Source organism: Equus caballus, chromosome 28 (assembly GCF_041296265.1).
Source record: "Equus caballus isolate H_3958 breed thoroughbred chromosome 28, TB-T2T, whole genome shotgun sequence".
In the NCBI taxonomy this organism is placed as follows: domain Eukaryota; kingdom Metazoa; phylum Chordata; class Mammalia; order Perissodactyla; family Equidae; genus Equus; species Equus caballus.
The window spans coordinates 45,567,966-45,594,865 of NC_091711.1; the positions used below are offsets into that span (position 1 = coordinate 45,567,966).

The window sequence follows — 26,900 nt, forward strand, 5'->3', positions numbered from 1 at the left end:
TGGAAGGCAGCGGCCAAGGCGGTCAGGCAGCTCCACCTCCCCACACCTCCGGACCCCACGGGGAAGCTGGGACCCCAGCCGCACCGAAAGCTCCCCCACGCTTCTCTCCTTCTCCCCATCCTTCCTCCCAGTGCAGCCTATCACAGTTCTCAAGCGGGAGGGGAATTCGGCCCTTGGAACGTCTGAATCTGAGTGAAACAGACAAACCCAACGTGCGCCTGGGACCCCATGCAGTCAGCCCCAGGGACGGGGCGTCAGCGGGGTCACACTCCTGTTGCCCTTAGATGCTGAGGGGACCACGTGGCCCCTCTCCGCCTGTCAGCACACGCTCGACACAAAGCATGGGACGTGAGTTTATTAAAGATGCAAGCAAGCACAGAAGGACCGTGTGTGGTGCTCAGTAATATCCATACAGTACTAAAAATAGAAAAATAGAAAAGAAATTTCACAGAAAGCAGCCTCCCTCCTAGATACACAGAAAAGGAGCTGCCAAGCCCACCATGAATTGCCACAGCCCACCCGCCCTGTTCACGTTGCTCTCCTTTACAAACCGCCCATGAGAGTACGTCCGCACCGCTCCCAGGACAGCAAGAAGGAACAGAGCCGCTCACACAGCAGTGACCCCTCTGAGCACCACTGGGCATGGCCCAGCCACAAAAATAACCGAGACAACCCATCCCGCCACGGGGCCACATGCACACAAGCTGGCGTCCCGCCCTGCCGCTGCCCGGCCGTCTGTCACTCCTCCAGCCAAACATGGGCCAGAAAACGAAGGCAGCGGCAAGGCAACAAAGACACCACCTCCTCCCTCAGACACACTGAGGGACTGAGGGACGGGGTGGACAGCGACGGGGCGAGCCTGCCAGCCAGCCTGAGGGACACAGGGCGTCCAGCTTGCCGATCCTTCTCCCACAGCTGAGCGCCTCGGGTACAGCAGACCACTCGACGACAGCTACAGACCCAGGAATCCTAGAAATTTACTCGCCAGCTCGCCGGCACGAGCAGCCGTCTGCTTCAGGGAACAAAGGCAAGGCCGTGGAGTGAGACTCCGACTCCGAGTGTTCAGTGTCTCTGTGGTGGGTTCTCCGGTGGCCGTGGCCAACTCCCGGCTGCTGGCCTCGCCCGGCCGGTTCCCTCGTGGAATGTTCCACAGGCTCCTCTGTGTCGGGCCTTTGGAGCCGCCCGCGGGAAGCCTCCAGCAGTGGGGCCTCCTTGCGGGAATGCCCCGGTGGCCAGCTTCTGCTGGATTTCCGGGAGGGCAGAGAACTGAGCCCCAGGGGAAGGAACGAGTTCCTCCCACACCTGAGCCCCTCCTCTGTCCTCACCTGCATCTCAGAACCAGGTGAGCTGGGCATGGCTGTGCCTCTCAGAATAAAGATAGAAAAGTAAAGAGTCAATCCTGAGATCTTTCTACCAGTCGGGCGTGGCTCGCTCCTGAGTCCCCTCGGAAATGAACATTTATTTGGTTTACTGACATTTATTTAGATTTCCAGTGAAAAGCTCTATAAAATACAGTGACTAATGTGGGGGAGTACAGGCAGACACTCTAGCCGCAGATGTCACAGACTCTAGACTATGGTACAGGCCGTCAGGACTCAATCTTTATCATGTTTGTAACCAGACACGGAGAGACGTCAAATCCCAGAGCCGGGACAGCTGCTCTGGAAAGGAAACCATCCCCCTTCCTCCAGCTCCTCCGGGTCCCCCCTCCCCCGGGTCTTACACGGACGGCTTCCAGAGTTTGTCCCGCGCGTGAGAGATGAGTGCCTACAGGACGTGCGCTGGTGGAGTGGCGGGTACTGAGCATGCAGGTTCGCTGTTGGCGTCATTATAAATAGAAGTCAAACATGAGGTCGCACTTCCCCATCTTCTGTTTATACACCAGGTCAAACTTCTCGTTCATGGAGACGGTGAAGATGTCCTTCCACAGCCCCACTCTTCCTGAAACACAGACAAGAGCAGAATGTGCTGCCTTCACTTGCTGCCAGGCCACCTACGGAACCAAAGGGAGCTTGGGAAATGGATCTGGAAGGTTCTAGATCTATTCCTGGACCCCTCTGAACTTGGCCTACGGGGGCAGGACAGGCCATCTGACCTAGACGAGCTGAACCCGCTTCCTGAGTCGGGCTGTCCTCATGCCCTTTCCTGCGTGGTGAGGCCAGCACCACGAATGCACAGAGCTGAGGCCGCGAGGAGGGCCTTCACCCCTTGTCCCACGCGGGACAAACTCTGGGGCACGGCTGAGTCCCCAGCACAAGGCACACAGCAGGTGGCTCACAGGCCCGGAGGACAGACAGCGTCTGGGGAACGGGTCTATGGCTCTGAGCATCATGTGGATCTGGGTCCTCTGGGACACCACCACTCACTCACAGCGCAACAGCTCCACCAAGGCGGCATTTGCTTCTGGAGAATTCAAAAAGGAAAAAAAATCAGCCAAAAAGGCAGAACATTTTATGGCGAGTAGGAAGCCTCCTGAGCAGGTCAAGGGCGAAGATTTCGGGAAGCCTGCCCATGCAACATGGGGAGAAATTTAAAGGGAATAAAATGGTCACGGTGTAAAGGAGCCTTCACGACCAGATGCCCAACGTGGCCGTGGCAGGACTCCGGGACTGCACACTGACGCAAGTCACGGGTGATCCCCACTGCTGGCACAGTGACAGCACAGGGAGGCTTGGTCAGAAAACGAGACCCTTCCTGGCAGAAGTGAAGGAGCACGGAGCCTGCAGGCTAATGTGCAGGCACAGGTCCACCGTTCACTTACAAAGGCTCAGGGAAAAAGAGGGCGCTCAAAATGACCCCAAAAGCCACTGAGCCCTCTTTCCTCGTTAACTACAAAACCTTCAGCCAGTCTGGTCAAACACAAGTGGCGACCATGAAGAGGCAGCAGCAGGCTTCTGCTCTCCCACCTGCAAGAGCTGTGAACACGTCCCCCCGAGGGCTGCCCGAGGTTTTCAGGAACCACCTGGGGCGCTGAAATGCTCATTTAGGATTCTTTTCACTGTCAGCATCTCTGCGACCAGAGCTCCGACCGTCTCCAGCAAACACCCTTCACTGCTCCGTTAGTAACAGTCGTCCTTGTCCTGGCAGGACCTCAGGTATAAAATTACTACCCTGCGAGTGCTGCGCTGATACACCCAGCGCAAGGATTTCCTCTTTGGTAATGAAAAATTATATGTCAGTGTTGGAAAGAAAAAAAAAAACAAGGAGAATTATTCTTGCTACCCTCTAATGATACCTAAGGGACAAAATTAGAAGCTTCTAGACCAAGCACACTATAAATATATTTTTTCATGATTATTTTTCTCAGCTGAGGCAGCTGAGAGCTCATCAAAGGAGTCACCCACCTGGTTTAGGATTTGGAATCAAGACAGTGCAATTTATGCTGGGACATGAATCAAATTTAAGCAATGCAGCTGGCTACTCAAGCCCCTGCATCCTCACCAACGCAAGGAGGTCTTCTGAGCAAAGAGGCAATGTGCTAAAAGAAAACAAAACCGAAACTGAAATGAAGCGAAACCAAGAGAAACAATGATAAAGCAGACACGTCAGAAGGAGCCCACGGCGCTACCGCAGGACGCTCAGGACGCCCCTTACCACACAAACGAACCGCAGGGGCGTCGGGGAGAAGCTCACATCCGAGGACAACAAAAGACAGAGAAAACAAAACTGAAAAGGAGCAAATAAATTTAAATAAGAAACATTGTGAAGATGCAGCCAGGAAATTAAATCACAAGGTACTTTGGGTTCAGCTATCTTCCTCCTAGAAGAGTCGACTGCTTTGCCTTCACAGGAAGGCACCTTCCACTTGACTTTCAGCCCTTTTCAGGGGAAGAACAGAAAGCTGGAGGAGCTCAGAGGCCTGACCTGAGGCACCCAGGACGCAGCCCAGCTGCCCTCGCCCACCCGGGAGTCTCCCCTGTATCTGAGATCTGCTGCAGGATCCTTCGGCTCCGGGCCTCCCCTGGAACATTCTCATCACCTGGGGAAGCTCCAAATCCACACAGCAGGGAACCAACTTCAGGTCTACAGCACCAAGCGTCACAGGAAGTTCATACTTACAAGAGGGTGGCTTATAAGGCCACAGCCACCACCCTGGGGGTCAGGGGCTTTCAATGCCCGAGCTCTCCACAATCCCCCGTCTGCACGGTTACAGTGCCAATACCGGGGGGAGGGCACGCCACTGCTCCACACAGGCACCAGCCTCCAGAAGACCTCTGTGCCCCTCGCAGAGCAGAGGGCTCTGGAGAAACAAGACACAGGGCAGTGGAACACCGACTAGGGGACAACAGACACTGCAGGGAGGGAAACGGGGGCCCCGGGTCCCTGGGCAGAGGCAAAGGGAGGTGGCCAGGGGCGCGTACCCCGGCCCACAGGCAGAGCCTCGGCGTTGCAGCACTGGTCCACCAGCTGGTGGCAGTGCTCGATCAGGGACTCCAGCTGGGCCTTGTCGCAGGACACCCCGAGGAACCTGGCCAGCTGCTCCACCATTGTCACCAGGTCCTGAAAGACAAGAAAGAGAACAGGCGAGCCCGTCACAGCTGGCGCCTTTACTGGCTGATGACTTTGGCCTGGACACCACAAGGTGCTGTGTGTACAATGCCATACTCAGACCTCGAGGCAAGCCTGACACTGGCCCTGTCTGGAAATAAAACCCAGAGGGTAGGAGAGTGCCCAAGGGCACTCAGCATTCAAGTGGCAGATCTGGAACTCAAACCCAGGTCCTCTGGGGAAGCCAGAAGCAGACTAAGTTCTTGATATAGTTGTGGTCACTTTAAACCAGCACCAAGAAGGAAACATTCACTTTGGAACTGTGCCAGGAGCAAGACCCAGCTTGCTCTCTTCTTCCCCTTCCTTCCACACCTTGGCTGGAATATGGACTGGCACCTGGGGGAGTAAGGAGGTTCCTGGTGACCCCGAGAGGCCCCAGGGCTGCGCCCGCCTCACTGACAGGAGGAGCTGACGTGATCTGAAGCAAGACTCAGTTACATGTGGCCCGGGGGACACACAGCCAACTCTGCGCCCTGTCACTCCATTCGTGACAGCCTCAGGAGAGGACCATGCACACCTGCTCACCATGCATAGCCCCTCCTGCCGCCACACCCTCCCTGGGAAATATGAGGGCACCTCATATTCTCAATCTGTGTAAGCCCAAATGCTCTGCCAAGAACCCTGAGCTGTCACGAGGCAGTCCCCAAACACGGGCAGTGTCAGGGTCAGACATTAGGAGGATGCTGGAGGCTGTCTCCTCCTTGCAGCTTTATAAAGTAAGTGAGCAAACGCAAGCCTCTGGAAGTCCTGTGGTAAAGAAACCTGCCCAACTCCTTTGGTTCACTCAACCTTAGAGAAGTTTCCTGTGAGAGCTGGTTTAAGTGTCAGCCCCTCTCTGGACTCCCCCGGTAATCACCCCTCGGCTCTGCGTGCTGCCTTCCCAGCTGTCCCCCCGTTAGGGGCTCCCGGGACAGGGAGTCCCGTGCACAGGACTTGGCCAGGACCGGGTGCCCGAGAGATGTCAGAACGAACAGAAGAGTAACGAGAGCTCCTCTCACGGCCCTGCCACTCGGCATTTCTATTTAAGAGAAAAAAACACCGAGAGATGAAAGACAGCTGGCCCTCGGAGGGGACACCAGAAGAGAGGGCTGCAGTCGACTGCCGACACAGACTGCTGGAGTGGCCAACAGAACCCTCACTGGGACGTCTCACTGGTATAATGTCCACCTTGGGAAGGAAGGCACACTTGCCAGTGTGCACCCAGCCACACGCCACAGGTCGGTTTCACAGCTGTGAAACCCAGCTCTGCAAGTCAGCTCTGCAAGCGTGGCGGCCAGGCTACAGACTAGCTCCGGACGCCTTGCCTGACCCCCGGAGCTCCACCCACAATCTGTGAACTCGGGGCCGCAGCACCAGCCTGCGTGGGCCATGGCACAGAGCCAGCGTGCCCAGGCCTCCCAGCACAGCCAGGTGGCCGCACTCAGGGCTCTTCCCCTGCAGCTGGGGAGAACACCCCGAAGGGCTGCGGCAGGATTCGCGGGGCCACACGCTGGGGAGCCCAGAGGGGGTGAGAAGGCGGGTGGGGGTGGGACCGCCCTGGGTGGCCACGCCAGGCAATGAAGGCACCAGTGCTGACTGTTAACGTGAGACACCGAGCGAGCACACGCCAGGCCCGCTCCACACGCCTGGAGACCAGTGACCTTCACTCAGGACTAGTTTTCTGGGGTAAAATGTAAATAAACAATGTGAATTCCTAAAAATGCGACGTGTAGTCACTTAATCTCTATGAAAGACATCCTTGGCCATTACTGAGGTTTCTGAAAAAAGCATATAAACTACTGCTGATTAGAAGCTAACACCTTGACCCTCGCAGGAATGCCATTCAGTCACTCGGACAGGCTAGGCAGGACAGCAAGTTGAGGCCGAGACAGGCGGGCAGGGCTGGCGTCCTCACTTCGAGGGGAGCCCCGTCCAGCCCTCCCCCGAGCCGCTCAGGCAGAGAACGGACATGCGCCTCTAAGCGCCTGGCGCGGAGGCTGGAGCAGCCAGGCAGGAGCAGTATGCCGGCTTTAAAGTTCCTGTAGACTTTGCATCCCGCTCCCTCGTGGTCAAAGCTGAAATCAAAGGCTCTAAGTGACTCATCCAGGGGTCAGCGAAGCTCCGGGGAGAGCCTGCCGCCAGCCCAGCCCCTGCAGGTGCACGGCACGATGGCGAGGGCTCCTCCTCCTGCACATGTGCACTGCTGTGTACAGGTAGGCACTACCCTAACAGCGGGGCCGCCGTACCAGTGACCCAGCATACACCCAACAAAAGAAAGACTTAAGCCCACTGAGACACAGGACTGTTCACGGCCCTTTATCCTGACCACCCCAAAATGGAAACAACGCAAATGCCCAGCCACACTGGATAGATAAGTGGTGGCACATTCCTGCTGCGGTGGAATACTACACGGAAAGGAAAAAGAACCAAACTCTGCTACACACGGCATGGATGAGTCTCACAGACCCCAAGTACATGCTGTGTGACTCCATTCACAGGAGGTTCACAAACAAGCAGAACTAATCTACAGCGACAGAGGTCAGAAGAGTGGTTACTTCCAGGAAGTGGGGGTGTTAACTGGAAGAAGCTAGAATGTTCTGGATCTTATCTGGGTGGTGGTTACATAGATATATACACATAAAAATTAAAGTCTTTAATCCACCTAGAATTCTCCTGTAGGTGTGCACTGAAGCAGAGGACAGGCATCCACCCAAAGTGACATGGGGCTGGAAGGGACACGATCTGACTGGTGTTGGCATCATCAGTTGTGCTGCTGTGCGAGAAAACAGGGTAGGCAGCCTGGGAGGAAGCAGGGGCCACATGGGCATCTGCTGTCATAATCCAGGCCAGAAAGGATGCTGACTCAGGAGGGAGGTGGGGGCAGAACGGGGGAGAAATGGTCAGACAAGAGAGAGGTTTTGAAGGTAGAGCCAACAGGATTTAAAAATGGACACAGGGTGTGAGAGGCAGAGAGAAGTCAAGGATGATTCAAGAGCCCAGCCTGAGCGACAGACCCAAAGGATGCAGCTGGCTGCCATGAACTCAGATGGGACAAAGTGTGGATGAACTGAGGGGGAAGCTCCAGAGGTTGGCTTGGACACATTAAGTTTGCAACCTCTCCCAGATGTCTAAGTAGAAAGGGGCGGTGGGCTGCTGGAGATGCAGTCTGGAGAGGCCCACGTCTGGCCTGGGGGCTCTGTGTCTCGAGAGTATTTAATGACCAAAGAATGGATGAGGTCACCAGGGGAGGGGGTGTGGATGGAAAGAGAAGAGAGCCGAGGACTGAAGGCTAAGGCCCAGGTGTGCTGTCAAGGAGAAGGAGCAGCCAGGGACGCGGGGACGCAAGACAGTGCAGCGTCCTAGAAAGCAGGGGAAGGGGCAGATGGCCCATCACGTGGTGGCAGGAGGCCGCGTGAGCTGAGACCCAGCAGCGACTGCTGGACTGAGCAACTCGGAGGTCACGGGTGACCTGACAGAGCAGCTGGAGCGGGCCCAGGAGTGGAGACGACTCTGAGGGGTTCTACAGTAAAGCGGGCGGAGAACGGGAAGAAGCGGAGAGGGAGGGGGTTGGGGAAGGCTGGCTTCCGCTTCTCGTGAGAAAGGAGAAACATGAGGATGCTCCTCCATAGACGGCAGCCCCAGCAGAGAGGGTGACACCGCTCTAGAATCAGCTGCTAACACACACACGAAGAACTTCAGACAGGACTTGGCACACAGCAAGGCCTGTAAAAGTGTTGATGACAACACTGCTGACGACATGGCATACAACACGTCGGCCCCCATTCCAGACAACGAGCTCTCGAGGGCACAGGAGGTCCTGCTTCCGTCACTGCTCCATCGTCACCGCCTGGCCGGGCACACTCATCCCACAACCGCCCACTTCCTTCCCACGCTCTGTGCCAGGCGCTCGTCACATGAATCGATCCACGGGTAAACCCACAGGGTCTGTCAGCAGTTCAAGAACTGCTGCTCTAAAGCAGACAGGCTGACAGGAGAGAAATGTGGACGCTGCCGTCTCCACCCTTTGCCCCGAGCTGGTCACTGGGAGAGGGGCCGGGCGGCAGCAGGGCTTCTGGCTGTTGCTCCACTCCTACTGTCAGGGCAGGAAAACGATGAACCAGGCTTTCTAAAGCCCCCGTTACCAACTCAGAAGCTGCCCTGGGGTGGGGGCTGAGGCAGAACTAGGGACCTGGTTGGGGGCGGGGCGGCCAGCACAGGCCGGAGGGAAAGCAGTGGCCCACTCCTGAGTCCCACTTTCGTCCCTGAAGCCCAGGGCCTTGGAGGGGCGGTGCTGGACACCGCGGTTACTCCCCTGCGGCGTTCACAGGGTGAGCAGGCCCCGCATGCCCTCGGGCACATCCCGCCACACTCACCCGGTGCATGTCTTCGTACTTGAGGAAAAGCACATTCGAGTCCATGCGGTGCTCCCAGAACTCCTGCACGTGCTCGAACCAGGAGCCGTAGCCCACTGTGGAGACGAGGGGACAGTGAGTGACAGCGCCTCGGGGGAGGAAGCACGCATGCATGGAGTGGCCTCACTCCCTGCCTTCCGGAAGGCTCCCCTCCTACTGCCCAGTGCCATGACTCAGGAAGGAAAGAGCAACCTCGTGCTCACAGGCAGCCCCACAGATGAGCCTTCTGAGGTCCCACATCGCCTCGCTTTCTGTTCCAGTCTCTCCTGCCCACAGTCCTCAGGCCCTCCCTGTCCCCTACCTTCTGGACGCCTTCAAGACCTGACTGTGTGTGAGGACTTCTGCTCCCCTGGGGTGTGGACAGCACCTGGCCCCCACGAGCTTCTCTGTTTAACACCTGGTCACTGGGAAGAGGATGCCCAGAGGAACAGGATGCAGGGCCAGTTCTGCTGGCAGGGCTGGGACGGGGTGCAGAGGCTCTACGACACATCTGGGCAAGGGGCCCCACCAGGCAAAGGGCGCCAGGCAGAGCCCCAGGTAGAAGCAGGACGTCCCAGTGCTGCAGGGAGGCAGTGCGCCCGTCCTAATGCCCGAGAGTATTTCCTACGCTCCTCAGCGCTTGGGGCTGGGGTCACGGGGGGTGACACACTGAATAGTGTGGCTAGGCTGCTTTGTGACATTCTTTATGAAGACTACTGATTCTCACCGCTCGTTCACACTGCGGCACCATCAGCATGAGGGTTCCTGTGGGAGTCTCCAAGGGGGCTTCCACCTAGCACAGAGCAAGGCCTCGGCCATGCTGCCTGCACCCTTCCTCACCCAGGAGTCATCTACCTAACTAGGCCCTGCAAATGCCACTGCATGTTCTAGGGTTCGAGGAGCTCCCGTCCTGGCAAGAAACCAACACAAGGACGGGCAATGGCAATACCGTGTGGCCAACTGTTGTGTGACCAATGCCCCAGAGGGGGCACCATGGAACAGGAGGGCCCCTCCCACACTGGGACAAGACCTGAAGGATCAGTGAGGGTCAAGCAGGTAAGAAAAAGAAGGAGGGGAGGGGAAGGGAGCGCAGGGAGGGGGCAGTGCAGAGGGGAGGCTGCGAGGGGTCTGAAAGGAAGGGGGGAGGGGAAGGGAGTGCAGGGAGGGGGCAGTGCAGAGGGGAGGCTGGGAGGGGCCTGAACAGCCTGGGAAATGGGAGGGCCGTCAAGGTTCAGAAGCACAGGGACAAGACCAGATAGGACGGAGGCAGCAGAGTGAAACGGCAAAGGACAAGGGCTCTGGACGGAGGCAGCCAGCCTCTCTGGTCCTTGAAAGGCTATGTGAGCTGGGCAGGAGGCTGGACCTTGCTGAGGCTCCGCCTGCACCTGCACCGTGGGTGCCGTAAGCGCCGAGAGCACAGTCCTCGGCAGGTGCCTGCAGGGCAGCACGTGCTTCCTCCACTCTGGCAGCACCCAGCACAGGCTCCGAGGGAGTCAGGGCAGGGCGCCTGCCAGTGACAGGACCTACCTGCACAGCCGAGGTACACTGAGGCCCAGGAGTGGCAGGGGACTGCTACTGCCCCTACCAGAGTCACACCTCAAGCACAGAATGCAGCCTCCACCCCCAAGCTGCTGACGACCTCTCAGACAAGTGTGTGACTGAGGTGGAGAAACGGGGATCCAGTTCTCCAGGGTACCTGGCCAGCCTAGTCAGTCTGCCATCTCACCAGCAGGTGGCAGCACGGCAGCAGCCTGGGCGCCAGGGCCCCATGAGGAGTCCTAAGGGATCCAGGTGTCAGTCAGGTCAGGGCCGCTCAGGGGTGGGCCACGAGGACCACTTGACAACAAAAAGGCCCTCATGGGGCCAACTAGGCTCTGGCCAGCGCTTTATAAGGGATGAAGCAGGGGCTCTGGACAGGGAGTGGGTAAATGGTGTAGCTGCCCCTGACGCAGGAAGGGTTAATAATCACTGGAAAAAGCTTGCCAACAAACTGTGACCTGGAGGTGAGAAGGCCGGTTAGCCAATGACGGGTAAGACCTCCAGGGGGAGGCAACCTAAGACAGGAATGGGTCGCCCAGGGGCACAGATGGAGACACGATATTGGGAGCAGGAGGGGCCGTTGCCTAGGAGGTCTTGCATGCTCCAAGATAAAATATACGAACACAGCAATAACATGATAATATCAAAACAGAGGCCAAGGGAGGGCTCCTTGAGAAATCACTAAGAATTCTTGGCATTCGCTAATTACTTCATCCAGAACACCTGTGTATGTTTAACAGACGTAAGCTATGTGTATATTGAAACGCTGGTTATAATAAACTCAGAGTGGCCATCAGCCCTCTCCGCATCTATCCTGATGTGTACATTGGATTGCGACACCGACAAATGGGCAGAAAGGAACGGAGCAAAAAGAACAAGGATTCAGCCAAAAAGCCTTGAGACTTGCTGCTGGGCAAACCCCGACCCGCCTGGGCCTCGCTCTCCTCACTGCAGAGGTTCCGGCTACTGGGCCCTCGACCTGGGCCTCAGCACCTGCCCACAGCCAGCCCGGCACATCCCGCTTTCTCCTGCACCCAGGGGGACACACACAGGGCAGGCCTTACCCACAGCCAAGCACACCCCCGCTTTAGGGAGGACGAGGGGGTCACTGCACTCGGGGACACGGCCATCACCGCGCTGACCCCAGAGGGTCACTGGGGAGAGGAACAGCTCACTCTGCCCCTCCAGGAGGGGTCCTGCCCACGGCGTATCTCCCCCATGCTTCTCCTGGGCCTGCGCGCACAGGCTGGGCGCTGCCTGGAGGGCTCAGGCCACCCCACGCCCCCTCCGACCTTGCTCCACTAGTCAACGCAGCATTTCACTGCCCCTTCTGCACCTTAAGTTTCAAATTCTTCACAACCTCGGACAGAAGGCAAGAAGTCTCCTTCGAGAACCAAGATTTGGTGACTGGCTGGGAACAGTGAGGGTGAAGAGAACGTGGGAAAGCTACATGCCCACGTGGAGACCATGGCGTGTGTGGCCTTGAACTTCCATGCTGGGCAGTGCTGTGACCTTCAAAACGTGGGGAGGTCTGTTCTGGGATAACTTCACTGCTCTGGCCTGAGCAGGAAGGTCCAAGCCCTACACCACGTGGCAGTCTGAACTCAGACACCTGCTCACTATGGTGGCGCTGTCCCCACGTGGGCGGCTGCTTCGATAGAGGCAGGAACGCGGGCTTTGGGAACCTGGAGAGTGGCTTTCTCCAAAAGCCTGGCAGACCACGAGGGCCTGAGCCAGACGGTGGGCAGGCTGGGGGGAAGGGAGGCTGGACCGAGAGCCTTCAGCAGGCTCCAGGGGCCCGAGGGTGCAGCTGCTGCCGTCTCCCACCCCCCGCTCCGACCCTGGGGCCCCACCTCCCCAGGCACAGCTGAAGCAGACTCAGTGGTAGGGAACAGAGAGCGGTTCCAGGACGGGAGGCCCTGCGGGCAGCGTGGGCTTCGTGCACTGATGAGGGTCTGGTCTTCACCAGGCTCGGGAAGCAGCCCTCGTTCGGCTGCCCTGAGTTCCACTTGAACCTGGGGCACTGAATTCTGGGATTTCCATTGTGCACTTTATCCTAATCGTGTCACACAACCTCACTGCAGAACCCCTGACGGGGTTGGACAAGCAGACAACGAGGCTGTTACCGGAGTTGGGAAATTAAACAGGAAGGGTATTTTCAGCCTTGGGTATCGAAGAGTCTCGTGCAGGTTTAACTGAAGTAGGAATGTGACCCATTTCAAAGCTCTTCTGGGTGCAAACTCTAAACCAGCCACTTGCAGTCCCAGACGGGTACCTTCTCTGCCATGGCTGGCAATGGGGAAGCCACCTCAGGCAGGGGGAACGGGACGGCAGGGAGGAGCTGCTGACCGCACCAAGGGGACAGGTTCCTCCCTAGTCCAGGGCAGCAATGTGACTGGCCCGCTCCTCCCCAGGGAGGGGAGACTCGGAAGGGCCCTGGCACTCCCAGCCCCGATTCACCCTTCTCCTCTGGGAAGGAGCCTCCAGCACACAGCACTGCCTTCCCCCTCCCCAAAGCATACCCCGCCCCATCACACTGGCCTGGGGCTGGGGGCCAAGCCTGCCCAATGCTTAAGTCAAGCCAGTGGCCATGTGGCTCTCACACGAAGCCACGGCCTCCACTGTCACCAATGACAGAGATGTCGGGACCCTGTTTTCACTGTTCAGAATCCAGGCAGGAAGATGCTTTTAACTGAGGAACCTCTCAGGACCCCGACGACGTGGGAGAGAGGAGGGCTTCTCAGCTGGGCGGCCACTCTGCCGTGCCCTAGCTACGACCTCGGACAAGCTTCCTGATGACCCTCAGCCCCCGCTGCTTCACCTATGCGGGAGAGCAGGCCCCACCCGCGTGGTCATGGTCATTGTAAGAACTGGGGGCAGCGTGAAGAAAGCTCGAGCACAGACGGGCGTTGGACGAGCACTAGTGTCACTACTGCAACGTCCGTGCAGACGCAAACACTTACGTTTATCATTCATGAACCTCCGGCAGAACTCCTGGAAAGTGCCTCGGTAGCTCATGGTCCGCAGGGAGCGGTGGAACTGGTAATAGGACACCACCAGGTCCTTGGGGTTCCGAGCCATGTATATGACCTGAGGCAGGAAAGAGGGAGGGAGGGACAGCGGGACGGGGTTAGGCCCTGGCAGGCCGCCCCGTGCGGTGCGTGTGACCTCCCTCCCACTCTCCTGCACTGTGAACCGGCACGGCTCCCAGCATCAGGGGCAGCCCCACGAGCGCCACGGCCCACGCTCTCTCGCTACCCTCTGTTCCGGCAGATGTACTCTTGTCCAAGCGATGGCATCTGCTAGGACCATCACTTGAGAGTTTTATGATGTTTCTGTCCTCCAGCACTTCTTTAAAATAAGTGAAAGAAAAATTACAGTCCTGACACTGATGAAAGCATTATGGGCCTCATAAACCTAACGCGACTGAGAAAATAAGGAAAATCAGAAACTGAAGCGGCTGCGAGTCCTCGGCATTGAAGGGACAAGAGGCTGCGCTCAGACAGGTCGAGCCTAAGGTCAACGTAGGAAAAGCCAAAATCAGAAACATGGAAACAGGCCGGCAGCACAGGCTGGAAGACGGCCTCTGACGGGGCCGCATGGCATCGAGGCTCTCAGGGAACTCGGGCCTGCGCCAGACCACCGTCTCATGGTTCTGCCTGTCTGGAGCTCAGCCCCGGAGGGGCGGGTTACCTTGGAATCACCGTTGTGGAGGTCGGAGGGCAGGAAGCGGTAGGGCAGGTGGCTTTTGATGAGACGGGGAGACGTCAGCTCCTGCAGCGGGGCCAGAGGGAGAGGAGATCAGAGGACACACGGCCGCTCACTTTGGTCTCGTCTCAGGGCCTTGTGAACGGTGCCCAGGCAGACAGCGTCAGGGCCAGCACCGCACCTGACACTCTCACCTGAGACATGACCACCCTCCAGGCTGGACCCTGGGGACAGACGTGAGCGAGACACGGTCCCTGTCGTGGGGCGCCCACAGCCTCAGTCAAACTAAATGGTCACAGGGGTCTGCTCAGAGGACTTGGGAGCCACTGACCCGGCCTGGAGTGGCCAGGAACGGCCCCAGGGACAGTCCTTAAAGGGCAAGAGAGGAAGCAGGAGGCACCTGGTGCAGAGGGAGCTGCAGGATTCCCAGACATCTCTGCACGCAGCCTGCCTGCTGCTCCCAGAACATGCCAGGCCCCTCCCTCGGCCAGCTCTGCCCTCTCCTCTTTCGGGGCCTTACTCAGACGTCCCCACCAAGAAGGCTGCTCCCACTCTGCTCCCCGTCTGGTGCTGACCACTTAACCACTATAACTTCTTACCTCCCCTCTCCTGTCTCCCTCCCTAGAATGACAGCTCTGAGGCTGTAACATCACGTCAGTTTCATTCTTGGCCGTATCCCAATGCCAAGGCAGCACGCAGTGGGTGCCCGGTGCAGCTCTACTGAAGGACCCAGTGGGCAAGCCCAAGAAGGGTGAATCTACATGGCCATACACAGGGGTATGAGGGGGCCAGGTGCAACAAGAGAGTTGGGGTGCAGAGACCGGCTCACATAGGACTGTGGACCTTATTTGGGGAGCAATGACATCAGGGGGCCCAATCAGAGCTGTATTTCAGATGCTCATCTAGTGGGAGAATGGACAGGCGGTCCACGTAAGAAATGAGGCCTGAACTAAAGAGGTGGCAGAAGGGAGGGGTGGAGAGAGAAATGGAACTGCCTCTGAGGGGTCAGGATGGACAGGATGCTGGGGAGATGCTCATTTCATTCTTGGTACCAAATATTAGACGCAAACACATCCTACCCAGCTCCCTCAACAGACAGGGTGAGCCCCAGTGGGGAGGCGGGAGGGCAGATGTGGCAGGGCCCCTACACTACCTCCCGTCCCCCGACTCCCGGACCCCCTACTCCCTCCTGCCTCCTTTCTACCTTGAAGTCACCCACGTCACCCGCTGATCCCACTCAGGGTCACTGTCACGGGCTCAGGCCTGTCAGTCTCTCTCCTGGTTGCCTGGGAGTACCGGGCACTGTGCTCTCCCTCCACCCACAGGGCCCCCTGAGCCCACAGGAGCAACTGTCACTCAGGCTGCAAGCGCAGCAACGCCCCAGAGGTGTTCCAGGGCTGGGAGCCGCCTGCCCAGAGAGAACCTTGATGACGTCCAGGCCCGGCTGCGGGTACTCCAAGACTGGGAGCTGCTCGTCGATGTTCATCAAGCCGATCTCGTCGGGGTCGGCCCCCTGGCTCACCAAGTAGACCACCTCCTGCAGCAAGCTTGTGCCTGGAGGGAGAGAAGCCGAGGTGAGGGGCGCTCGGAGGAGGCCCACGGGCCCGCCCTGCCCTCAGGTCAGCGCCTGTGCCCAAGGAGGGGCTGAAGGGCCACAGCGGGGTCCCAAGAGCGCCTGAGTCTAGAGGAAGAACACTGGCCGAGGTGCAAGACCTGGGCCTGAGTCCCACCTCTCCGGGTGACCAGGGCCGAGCCCGCCTCTGAGTTCCTCTTTTCTTGGCACTAAATAGGGGCAGGAGGTGTTTCTCAAGGTTGTCATGAGAAGAGAACAGGACTCGCCATACCTGCCACCCCAGGGGTGCAAGGATTGTAATAAACGGATGATTCTCAGTCCTGAGGCTTCCAGAAGCTGAACTTTTCATTTACCTAGGAGCCATGAGGGTCCAGTGGAATGATTCACCAGCCAGTTAATTATTCACAATGAAATCTATGTCTACCGGGTAACTACTAAAGCTAAACCTGAGTATGCCCCGTGATCCGAGGAATCCACTCCTGGGTATACACCCAAGACAACACCAGCAAGGACCAGCCCCACCCTGGCAGTTTACTCAGAACAGCCGAACCTTGGAAATAACGGAAATGTGGGTCAACAGTGGAATGAGTAAGTTGTGACACTCAAGCGGGGGAACCCAGACAGCGAGGAAGCCATGAACTGCTGCTGCGCACGTGGCCGAAACCCACAGACGTAACGCTGAGCAAAATGAGTCAGACAGCAAACGCTGTTATGGGATTTTCCATGTTTCCATTTATATCCGGTTCAAGAACGGGCAAAACTAAGCTACGGTGACAGAGGCGAGCACAGGTTCTTCTGGGGAAGGTTACGAACTCAGAGGACACGAGGAGGATTCTGGGGTACCGCGATTAGTCTTCGTCTTGGTCTAGTGGAGGTTACACGGAAGTATGGATATGCGTTATAATTCAATTGAAAGGAAAACCGCCTGTCTGCCCAGTGCGGTGGTCAGCATAACCTGCTCCCCCAAGGAAGACTGCGGGGGAAATCCAGCCAGCATGGAGGCAGTGCCCGTGTCAAGCACAGGACATGGGACAGCCCAGCCGGACACCCCAAACCATCGAAGGCAGAGAGAGGCCCACTAGGGGACAAGAGCACTCGTGTGTCCAGGACACCTCGCGCGCTCGCAGGCCCACAGCCTCCGACAGGGCTGCAGACCTGCTGACTGACTGCCCTCCTCACAGACCACCCCACAGGCTATCTCAGCAACGCGGCTCGGACAGGCCCCCCGCCCTGGATTTGGGGACAGCCCCAACAGGCCTCATGAACGGCACATTTCAGGTGCAGGCTGGATGGCCCCCGGCCTAAACCCTTCTGCGGCTTCCTACTGCTCATACATCAGAGTCCGGCCGTCCCACTGCCCACAAGGCCCTCTGAGTTCTCTGCACCAGCCCCCTGGGGTGCGGGCTCCCCCTCCTCAGAGGCTCCCTTGGGGTCTTCCCTCTGCTGGGCAGCCCTCCCCTCCTCAGCCTGTGCGCAGCAGTTTCACGCCACCTCCACCAAAAGCCGGCCTTCCCTGAGCCCTCAGCATCTTGCGATTCGCCTTCTCTCACGGCACTGCACCCTCCTCCAGACGCTTGCCACCCGTGCAGTGACCATGCCGATGGGGCAGTCGGCCCAGTCCGCACCCTGGCCGGCAGGTGCCCCACCATCTCAGCATTTGCCGTGGGAATGAGGAGCAGGGCCTGAGTCCCACACGGAGGGCCGACCGCACACTGGCCACGAGCGCAGAGCCCGAGCGGGCACCCCAGGCGCAGGCAGGACACCCGACCGAGGGTCTGCAGGGACAGGGTAACCTCCGGGGAGAAACGCGGCTGCCTGTGCTTCCTCGGCCCGTGTGTGCAGATCCCACCCCGGGCAGGCTTTTAGCTTGGGTCACCAGAGAACCCAGGGCCATCCCCGGTCATCACCCCACCGGACCCCTCAGAAGAAACAGACATGGCTGGCCAGATCCACCGCAACAAGCTCTGGTCCCTTGACTTCGGGTGTCCCAGTCTCTGTTGCCGGTTCCTCATCTTCCCACTCTGAAAACGCCAACCCCTCCTCTCCTGCTGCACACACTCCCTCGAGGCCCTCAGGCAGCCCCACCCCCAGGGCCAGCTCCACACCTGCCCCCGCACCCGTCCACCTCCCTCCCACAGCCCGCCCTGCCCTGCCCACCTGCTCAGCAGATGGCCTGCCCACCCTGGGCAGCTGCTCAGGCCCCTCCTCACGCCTCAGCACACCCCACTGGTTCCACCATCAAGGTGAGCACAGAGCTGCCCCTCTACCTGGTGACATTGCAGAGCCCCCCGCTCTCGGCTTCCACCCAGCTCAACCCCCCCTTTCAGTCTGTTTTCAACAAAGCAGCCAGAGTGACCATCCCAACAGGGACATTAGATCACATCCCTGTCCACTGAAGACCCTCCGAGGACCTCGCGTCTCCCGGAGTGAAGCAAGGTCTTTGTCACGGCCTGCAGGCCTGCCAGCGCACTCTGTGCCACCCTACTCTCCCCGAGCCTCTCTGTCCACCGGCCCCCGTGCTGCTCTGAGTGTGCTGTGTGCGCTGGCTGGTCCCCTGCCTGGAGCCCCTTGCTCCCCCAGGTCCTTCAGGAGTGAGGGTGCTCTCTCCTGACCAGTCACATAACTATCCTTCTGCCCTCCCTCCCTTCGCCCTGCCCCAGGCCCCCATGCAGCAACAGCCTCACTTTCCTCCATGGGCTCCCACACCCCCCGCCATCAGGGCACAAGCAGTTTGATCTGGTTCTTTGCTGCACCAGGAGAGCCAGCACACGGCTGTGCTCGATTCACCTTTTCCAAATGAATGAACAAACCCGGGGGACCTGAGGAGTCACCACAGGCCCCTCCCACCCACCTGAAGTGGGGACCATCACCCGCATTTACAGATGAGGCTCCTGAGGCCTATCTGTGCCCAAGGTCACAGAGCCAGAGTGTGGCTCCCCCCAGGTGGCCTACCCGCTCCCCCGGGTGAGCCTGTCCACCCAGCAGTTCAGGGCGGCTACCCTGGGGTTCCATGCCCTCAGAAATCAGACTGTGGGCAGAGTTCCCGAAATGGGCCTCTCTGAGTGACGTCTTCAGGACCTATTTTCAGTGCTCCTATCCCCACTCCTGCAGCCTCCATAGGCAAGGACCAGATGGACGTTCTAGCACGTTAACGTCTTCCACCAACACAGACACACCCATTCCACAAGCCCCATCCTCGCCTCCATTAAATGTCCACAGGGGAAGACCAGCCTCGTTAGAGCCAAACGGAAGTTCTCCACGCGCCAGGCCCACCGGCCTGTCCCGAGCGGCCTCTCTCCAGCCCCTCCAAGTCCAATTAGTGGCTGAGCAATCTCGGCCTTCCAGTCTCCAGCTTTCACCGGAACCAAGAGGAAGGCACACTGTGCGCCTGCCTGGTACCAGGGAGGGCGGGAACGGGGACAAGCCCAGGACACAGGACAAGCGCAGTGAGCTCGGGCTTCCTAGGGTGTAAGGCTGGCCGGCAAGACGCGACAAAGGAGCAGAGAAAAAGACCATCTACAGATGATGATGATGGCGACACTGCCCAGTCACTGCCCGGTGACAGACACCCTTCTAAGCACCTGACTGGACCCCACACAGCTCTGCAGTCACACAGCCCTGCTCTCAAAGGCTCCGGCAGGCGCCAGCTGCACGCAGTCCCCTCCCTGCTGGTCTCTCCTCTCCATGCCCAGTGCCTCTGCCCTAGTCCCACCCAGGGCAGCACCCTGGACATTAGCACAAGCCCTGCTCGGCCCCTCCATCCTCTCCTGGCTGCCACGGCCCCAACACCCCTCCCCACACCGTGCCCAGTGGCTCTCCTGTCGCCTCCAGTCTCCCCTCTTCAGCCCCCTCCGGCATTCTGTGCTGTGGCGGGGTCTTCGATGCCCCCCAGAGCACGGCACCCCCACAACCCGAGTCCTCAACAGTGTGCCCCTCTGCCGGGCCAACTCAGATTGATCTTTGGGCCCCCTAGTCTCATCTGCTGACCCCTCCCAGCCCCAGACAGCCCTGGGCAACTTATCCTACAGCACTCAGCACCCTGTGCACGACTGGGGAGCCAACCCGGGCAGCTCTTGAGGGCAGGGAGCGTGCCTCCCTTAGGTGTTACTTTTTACAGCTGCTGTAACAAATTACCACAAACTCAGCAGCTTAAAAAACAGAGATGTCATCCCACAGTTCTGCAGGTCAGAAGGCCAACATGGGCCTCCCGCGGCTGCAACCACGGCGTGGGCAGGGCTGTGCTCCCTCCTGGAGGCTCCAGGGGAGAACGGTCCTCTCGCCTTTTCCAGCTCCTGGTCACACTGCATCGCCAGACACCTCCTCTTCTGCCTCCCTCTCCCGTTTAGGGACCTGAGGTCACAGTGGGCTCACCCAGATGGTCCAGGGTTATCTCCCACCTGAAGGGCAGCTGCCAAGCAGCCTTAGCCATCACTCGCTGCTGCATAAGGGGAAACACTCTCAGCTTCCAGGATGAGGACGTGGGCACCTCTGGGTCTACTCTGCCAATCACGTTCCTACCACATTCCTAACATGGTTCCTGACACACAGCAGGCGCTCAACAAATACACTCGGCCTGAACGACTCCCCGTTCTCCACAGACACGGGATTGGTCTGGCATGCAGGTGTCTGTGACCACTGTTTCTCACCTGCAGCCTCCCACATCCTCCCCACCCAGGTCAACCCTCTCCTGCGCCGAGACTTGCCCGCCCAAGGTGCCCCTGCTCAGAGCGCCCTCCCCAGCTGCACAGGAAACTGCCCTCTCCTGCAGGGGCTACGAAACCCTGAGGCACGGGGTCATGGCCCACACCTGCATCCACACCCGGCGGAGCCCAAAGCACTGAGCAGGACCACATTGTAGTCCCCTCTGCTCGTCACCCAGGGGGGCCAGAGTGATGCTTTCTGCTGGAAAGACTGGTAACTAAGGGAGTGGACACAGCCTGCTCTGTGGCCACGGGCCCAGCACTGAGGTGGCAGCAACGCCCACTTCCCACAGCGGGGACGCCTATCAGTGTCCCCTGTGAGCTCATGGCTGGCTGTGCCTCATCCTGAGGGGGTGTGGGTGGCAGAAGACGTTGCTCCTTCTGAGTCGCTCCAGGACCCCCTCCCCAGCCCCCTGGAGGCTGTTCTGATGGGAGCCAGGCCAGGCGGGCAGTGCAGCGGGGCCAGAGGGCGGTAGTGAGGGAGGAGGGCACGCACATCCACTCTGTGCATCAGGGGCCCTGCAGGGGCTTCTTGTCCACATCTGGACGTCTGTACCATGCGTCAGCTTCAGCACAAGACCGTGGTACTCCTCCGAACGCAGAGCCGAGCCACCAGAGGCTTCCACCTCACCTCCTGCGAGACGGGACTATCATCCCATTTCACAGAGTAGGCAAGTGAAGGCCAGGATCTGAACGCGGGCTCTGGGTCTTTCTACAGAGGCCTCCACTCTCCCGCCTGGCGAGGTCTGGGGTTAGCAGGTCACAGTCCTCGCTCAGGATCCACTGGTCTGGCCATCCACCCGCCCCTTTGTTCTTTCAACAAGCCTGCACTGAGGGCTGCCCCGGGAGTTCCTGTCTCCCCTTCTGGAAAACGGAGGCAGCACCCCTCACTGCTTCACAGGGCAGCCGGGGTCAGGGCCACAAAGGCTCAACACAACTGAGCACTGCTCTGAGCTCCCAACACCATGACGGGCACCATCAACCGGGACCCTGCATGCACGAGACACTCCACAGCCTCCCGCCAAACGGGGCGGCCCTCATGCAAACACGGCACACGAGCCCTCCGTGGAAGCCGCGCCCCGGGTAACAGGTGACGTCTGGGGCAGCGCCCGACAGGCAGAGGGAGGGTTTATGAGCTCCTCCTGTACCTCTAAGGAGAGGGAAGCTCCGGGTGTAGGTTACTAGTCCAAGGTCACGGAGCTGGGGAGAGCCACGTCTGCAGCGGGAAGGCCAGTCTGCGAGGCCCCGCTTCCCTCCACGGCCTCCCCAGCGCGCACGGGGAGCGGCAGCGGGGTACAGCCCTGTGTGGGGCCCATTGTGCTGCACAGGAGACTGGGGGTGCCGCAGTGGCTATGACGGGAGCCCCTCCACTCCTGCAGCCACCCGCACAAGATGTACCAAAGCAGGTGGGGAAGTCGGGCCTCAGCCCACCCCCCTGCAGCCTGAACCCTCCGGGGGAGGCGAGGGCGGGAGACAAGGCCGCAGCAGGAAGCCAGCCTGACTCCCAGCAAGTCCCAGGCGAGGCAGAGGCCGGCTCCCCAAGCAGATAGGGCAGGCTGGCAGGCAGGACCGCGTGCAGGAGAACACAGCCATGCGCTTCCAAGGCGCCGTCGTCACGTCAGCTGGGTGCGATCACTCACAAAAGGGCTTCTGCTGGCACCAGTGAACTCACTTCTGGGAGGCAGTCAGGTCGCTGCCCCCACGGTGACGGCAGGGCTTTCTGACATCAGACCTCTTGGGCCGAGACCCATCAGAAACCACAGGCGTTCTGGGCAGAACTGCCCAGGAAATCTAGAGCCCGGCCTGTCCCAGCACAGGAGTGGAGGCCACCAAAATTCTCACCAGAACTCGGGGGACAGAAGGAACCGGCACTCGAAGATCAGAATTGATCGGAACGGGGCCCTAACCACCAGGATCCTGGGGCTGGAACCCTTTGGAATTCTTTTATTTTCATTTTTCTCACTTACCAAAGCCACCCACCCGTGCACCTAGTGTAGAAAGTCAACGACTATGAGACACGTAGCAGAAAACACGGTTCCCTCCCCAACCCCGCCCAGAGCAAAGCCTCGCTGATTCTTCTCTTACCCCCAAGTTTCTAACGTGCTCAGAGAGCTACTTCGAGATCCATACACTTCCGACGGTCTTCTCCGACTTTCGACTAGGACGAGAGCACCCGGCCAAGCTCCCTCACACAGCGTCCCTCCCCCAGAGCAGTCACGGCCCGGTTTTCAGTCCAACTTGGAGCCCGGGCGCTTCACTCAAAGCACACCAGGCAGGATCTCACGTCCCTTCTGGGTTTTCTCTCCTACAGGAAAACTCTGCTGGCTTGGCTTTCTATGTAGCTACTAATAATTCTAACCCAACCCTGTGGGAACCCTCTCCGGACAGCCAAACACACGGGCGCTCTCAATGCTGACTCCTCAGGGACGTGCCCCCACTGCCTTCCTGGAGCTCCCTTGGCTGGATGCACACATCCGTTATCCGCTGGCCTCTCGTTGGTGTCCCCTCACACCTTGGCGGGGCCCACCCTCCTGCTGGTCCCCGAGTGTGAGACCCGTCTGACACTGTACGTGACCACCAGCGTCCATCTCTGCCTCGCACGTGCCTGGCAGTCAGCCGGGTACAGAATTCCAGGCTGGGGACCCTCCCCGCCAGCACTGGGGAAGCGCCACGCCTGGCTTCTAGCAGCCAGTGTCGTGCTGAGAACTCTGAGGTCTGGTTCTTCTGAACGAGGCCCATGTTCGTCTCTGGAAGCGCTGAGATCTTCTCTTTATCTCAGTTTTGAAATTTCACAATAACATGCCTCAGTGTGGTCTTTCACTCATTCTTTGTGCCAGACACTGGCGGGGGGGGGGGGTCTTCAATTTAACTCATGTCCTTGAGTTCTGGGAATCCTGGCTTCAGTAATTTTCTCTCTTCCATACTCTCCATTCTCTCTATATGGAACTCTGAGATCTTGCAATTTTATCTTTTTGCTCTTATTTGCCATAATTTTGTAAAAATTTTTCTTCTACTTCCTGGGATGTTGCCTCTGTTGACCATCCACACCTCGTAACTAAGTTTTTAAAAATGTCAACTGTCACACTTTTAATCCCGAGTCCTCGTGATCTCCGCTTGCTTCTGTCCGGCGCAGGTGCTCTCCGGAGTGAAGGCGCATCCGTCTTAGCTCTCCGAGGATGTTACAGGGGTGGGGGGTGCTGTGTTTCATTCGTTTTCTTGGGGTCTGTACATTCTCTCTGGTTCCTTCGAGCTCCTCCTTCCGCTTTTTGTTTTGATTTGTTCTTGCAGGTCTCTGTCCTCCAAGCTGGAGGTTGAAGACGTGCTAACCTGGAGTCCATCCACTGGACAGGGCCGTCTGTGGTGGGCAAGGCTGGCCAACTGCAGGGCTCTGTGGGTCTGTGAAAGCAGCCTGGCCTGGGCAGCCGCTCAAGCTGGAATGGGAGATGCCCATATGCAAATATTTACAGGCCTTTTCTTTGGGGTCAATTTTTCCAGAAAAGATGCCTCCACTCTGCCCTGGGGGACCACAGGCATCCTGGGCCACGTGGGGGAGGGGCTGGGAACCTTGTGCAGTTCTCACGTGACCCCCATTTCCGAGAAGGCACTGCATCCCAGCCTACTCCTGCACTCCACATCCCAAAATCCACAGCCTCTCTGGACCAACTTCCCCAAGAAACCTGTCTTTGCAACAGCCTCCTGTTTTCAGCCTCTCCCATCACAGCTGCCACCCTCTGAGGTGCCAGGTGCATCCGACTCTCAGAGCTCTGCAGCTGGAACTGGTTCACGCATCTGCTGCCCTCCCCACCTGCTGGCACGTAGGCTCTCCACCTGCTGAGTCAGTTAATGCTCACCCACCGCATTGACCTTCCGAAATTCAGCTGCACCTCCAATCCCAGCGCCCACCTCTCCTTCCATTAGCAGTCCAGAGCTTCCTCCTCCTCGACTGTCAGGTACTGAGGTGGTAAGAGGAAGCGGAGATGAGCAAGTGTGTTCAGTGTGCCCCACTCAATCAGTGCACCCACGAGCACTCCAGAGTCACAGGACACCACCACGTCACACCCAGGACCTGTCCAGCTCCCTCAGACACAGCAACAGCTAAGCGCTGGAAGCTGCAACCCAACAGAGCTGGCCGAGCTGCAGGCCAGGGGCTCCTACCGGCCCCTCACCGGGGTGGGACTCACGCTCCCAGCACACGCTGGGAAGGCCCCAGGGCGCTCCCCCTCGAAAAGGAAAGAGCAAAGAGGAGCGACTCTCGTGAAGCCCCCACCCCAGGAACCTCTCACGTGCTGTCTCAGTGCTCACGACAATCCCCATGAGACACACTGGACGTGGAGCACACAGAGAGGTGTGGTCAGTGGCGCGGCTGCAGGGGATGGGAACTGAGACAGGAGCCCACTCTAAGGCGCCTGCTAGCCAGCCCATGACAGCCAAGGCAGCACACCATGTCCCAGGCCCTCTCACGGGAGCCCACGCGGCCACGTCTTCACCTGATTCTCACGAGCCCCTGGGCGGCCACTGTCACCCCACTGCACACACGAAGCAGCAGGCTCAGAGGTTAGCTGCCCCCTAGCTGGTCACAGACGCCAGAGGGCCTGAACCCAAGGCCCCAAACGTCATCTGACTCAGAACCAGAGTGCTCACACACACACCACACTCACGAACCATACATACAGATACACACACGCAACACTCACGAACCATACATACACCACACAGACACACAACACACATACCACACACAAGTACCATATACACACACCCCACACTCACGAACCATACACACGCACCGCACTCACGAACCAAACACACACATACACACAAACACCACACACAAGTACCACCGACATACCACACACACACAACACACATGTACCATGCACACACTACATACATGTACCATACACACATATACACAGGCCACACTCACGAACCATACACACACACACACACACTCACGAACCATACACACACACCACACACAAGTACCACACACACCACACACACAAGTCCATACACACCACATACACATATACCCCACACACGAGTACCATACACACGCTACACACATATACACACATCACATACATACCGTACACACAAACCACACACATACATACAAAACCATACACACAACACACACTGTACACACATGTACCATACTCACAACACACGTGTACATATGCTACGTGCATGTGCCATATCACACACGCATATCATACACACACGTGTACTATACACACACCACACACCACACGCACATAACATACACACATACACAAAATACACATGTGAACCACACACGCGACACACATACCATACACACGCCACACATGTAATATACATACAACATACACATGCCGTACACATATAACACAGAGACACACCACGGACACCATACAAACACATGCCACACAACACACATGTACCACAGACACCACATACACATATATACATACACCACACACACGAACCATACACACAACACACATAACACACATACACATGCCACACATGTACCATACAAACACCACACACACACATATATATACACAACATACACACATCACACACGGCTCACACAGCAAATGAACAGCAAAACCAAGGCCACGAGCCGCGTGTCCTCTCCTCCAGGCTAAAGCTCGAGCCCTAACCCACCACCTCCCAGCTGGGGGCAGCAAAGGCGCAACAGAGGATGCAGTGGCTGGGACCCACCCCCACCCACAGGCCTGGACACTGGGAAACAAGTGTGGCCGGCACTACAGCCACACACCCCCAGCTCTGGGCCCCTGCTGGACACAGACTTGGTCACTGAGGGCGATCGCCTCCTGCTGGGACCATTTCAAGTGGCTGAGGTGCAGCTGGTCCCACAGCCAGCTGGTGAGGCTGCCCGTCCGCAGACAGCCCTGGCTTGCCGCAGTCCCTGTCTGGCGAGGCCCCGAGCGTCTAGTGTCCAGATTCCCAGTCTAGCTCTACCAGCGACTCTGGGTGACCCGAAGCAGTCACCACACCACCGGCCCCCAGTTTCCTGGGGGTGACATTCTCCTGGGCCTTGAGCTCCTGAGCTCCTGGGATCACAGATGTGGACACACACTCAGGGCGCTGTACACAACCCCCAACCTGGAGGCTGCCAGCCCAGCGGGCAGAGCGTGCGGCTCCCCTAGGAGGGAGAGGCCGCGCCCTCCAAGAGAGCCCAGGAAAGTCAGGGAAGCTCCTCTGATACAGCAGCACGTGACCTAGGACTTCCAGGACAGGCGGACAAACCAGTGAGCTGTAGGGCGTCTGGGGAGGGCTGGTGCTCAGCGTCAGGGCCCCGTCCTCTGCCCGGCCCCGTCCACGATCTCTGCCAGGTGAGCTCACAGCCCTTCCCGTAAGACAGCGCCCGTCTCTGAGACCCCGGGCAGCCCAGGTGCTGCGCCGCGGCCAATGCAGGAGGGTAAGACAACCGACAGCAAGACCACACGG

General features: G+C 58.5%; 1 protein-coding gene across 5 annotated transcripts in view; it reads right to left on the minus strand.

Moving 5' to 3' along the window:
- Positions 1-340: 340 nt before the first annotated feature.
- The window catches only part of SULT4A1 (sulfotransferase family 4A member 1), a 34,929-nt gene continuing 8,369 nt past the window's right edge, over positions 341-26,900 (minus strand). Inside the window, exons 2-10 of one of the 5 annotated variants that reach the window (XR_011433634.1) lie at positions 15,589-15,719; positions 14,151-14,231; positions 13,421-13,547; positions 8,901-8,995; positions 4,362-4,500; positions 4,060-4,240; positions 3,595-3,666; positions 3,345-3,478; positions 341-1,941 (exon numbers count right to left, since the gene is read on the minus strand). Coding sequence is in view for 1 of the 5 variants with exons in the window: in XM_023631138.2 (XP_023486906.1) it covers positions 1,829-1,941; positions 4,362-4,500; positions 8,901-8,995; positions 13,421-13,547; positions 14,151-14,231; positions 15,589-15,719 (686 nt within the window). In the remaining 4 variants the exon portion in view is untranslated. Of the gene's footprint in view, positions 1,942-3,344; positions 3,479-3,594; positions 4,241-4,361; positions 4,501-8,900; positions 8,996-13,420; positions 13,548-14,150; positions 14,232-15,588; positions 15,720-26,900 lie in introns of all 5 variants that reach the window. The other 4 variants (XR_011433633.1, XR_002804510.2, XR_002804511.2 and 1 more) reach the window with 4 other exon arrangements.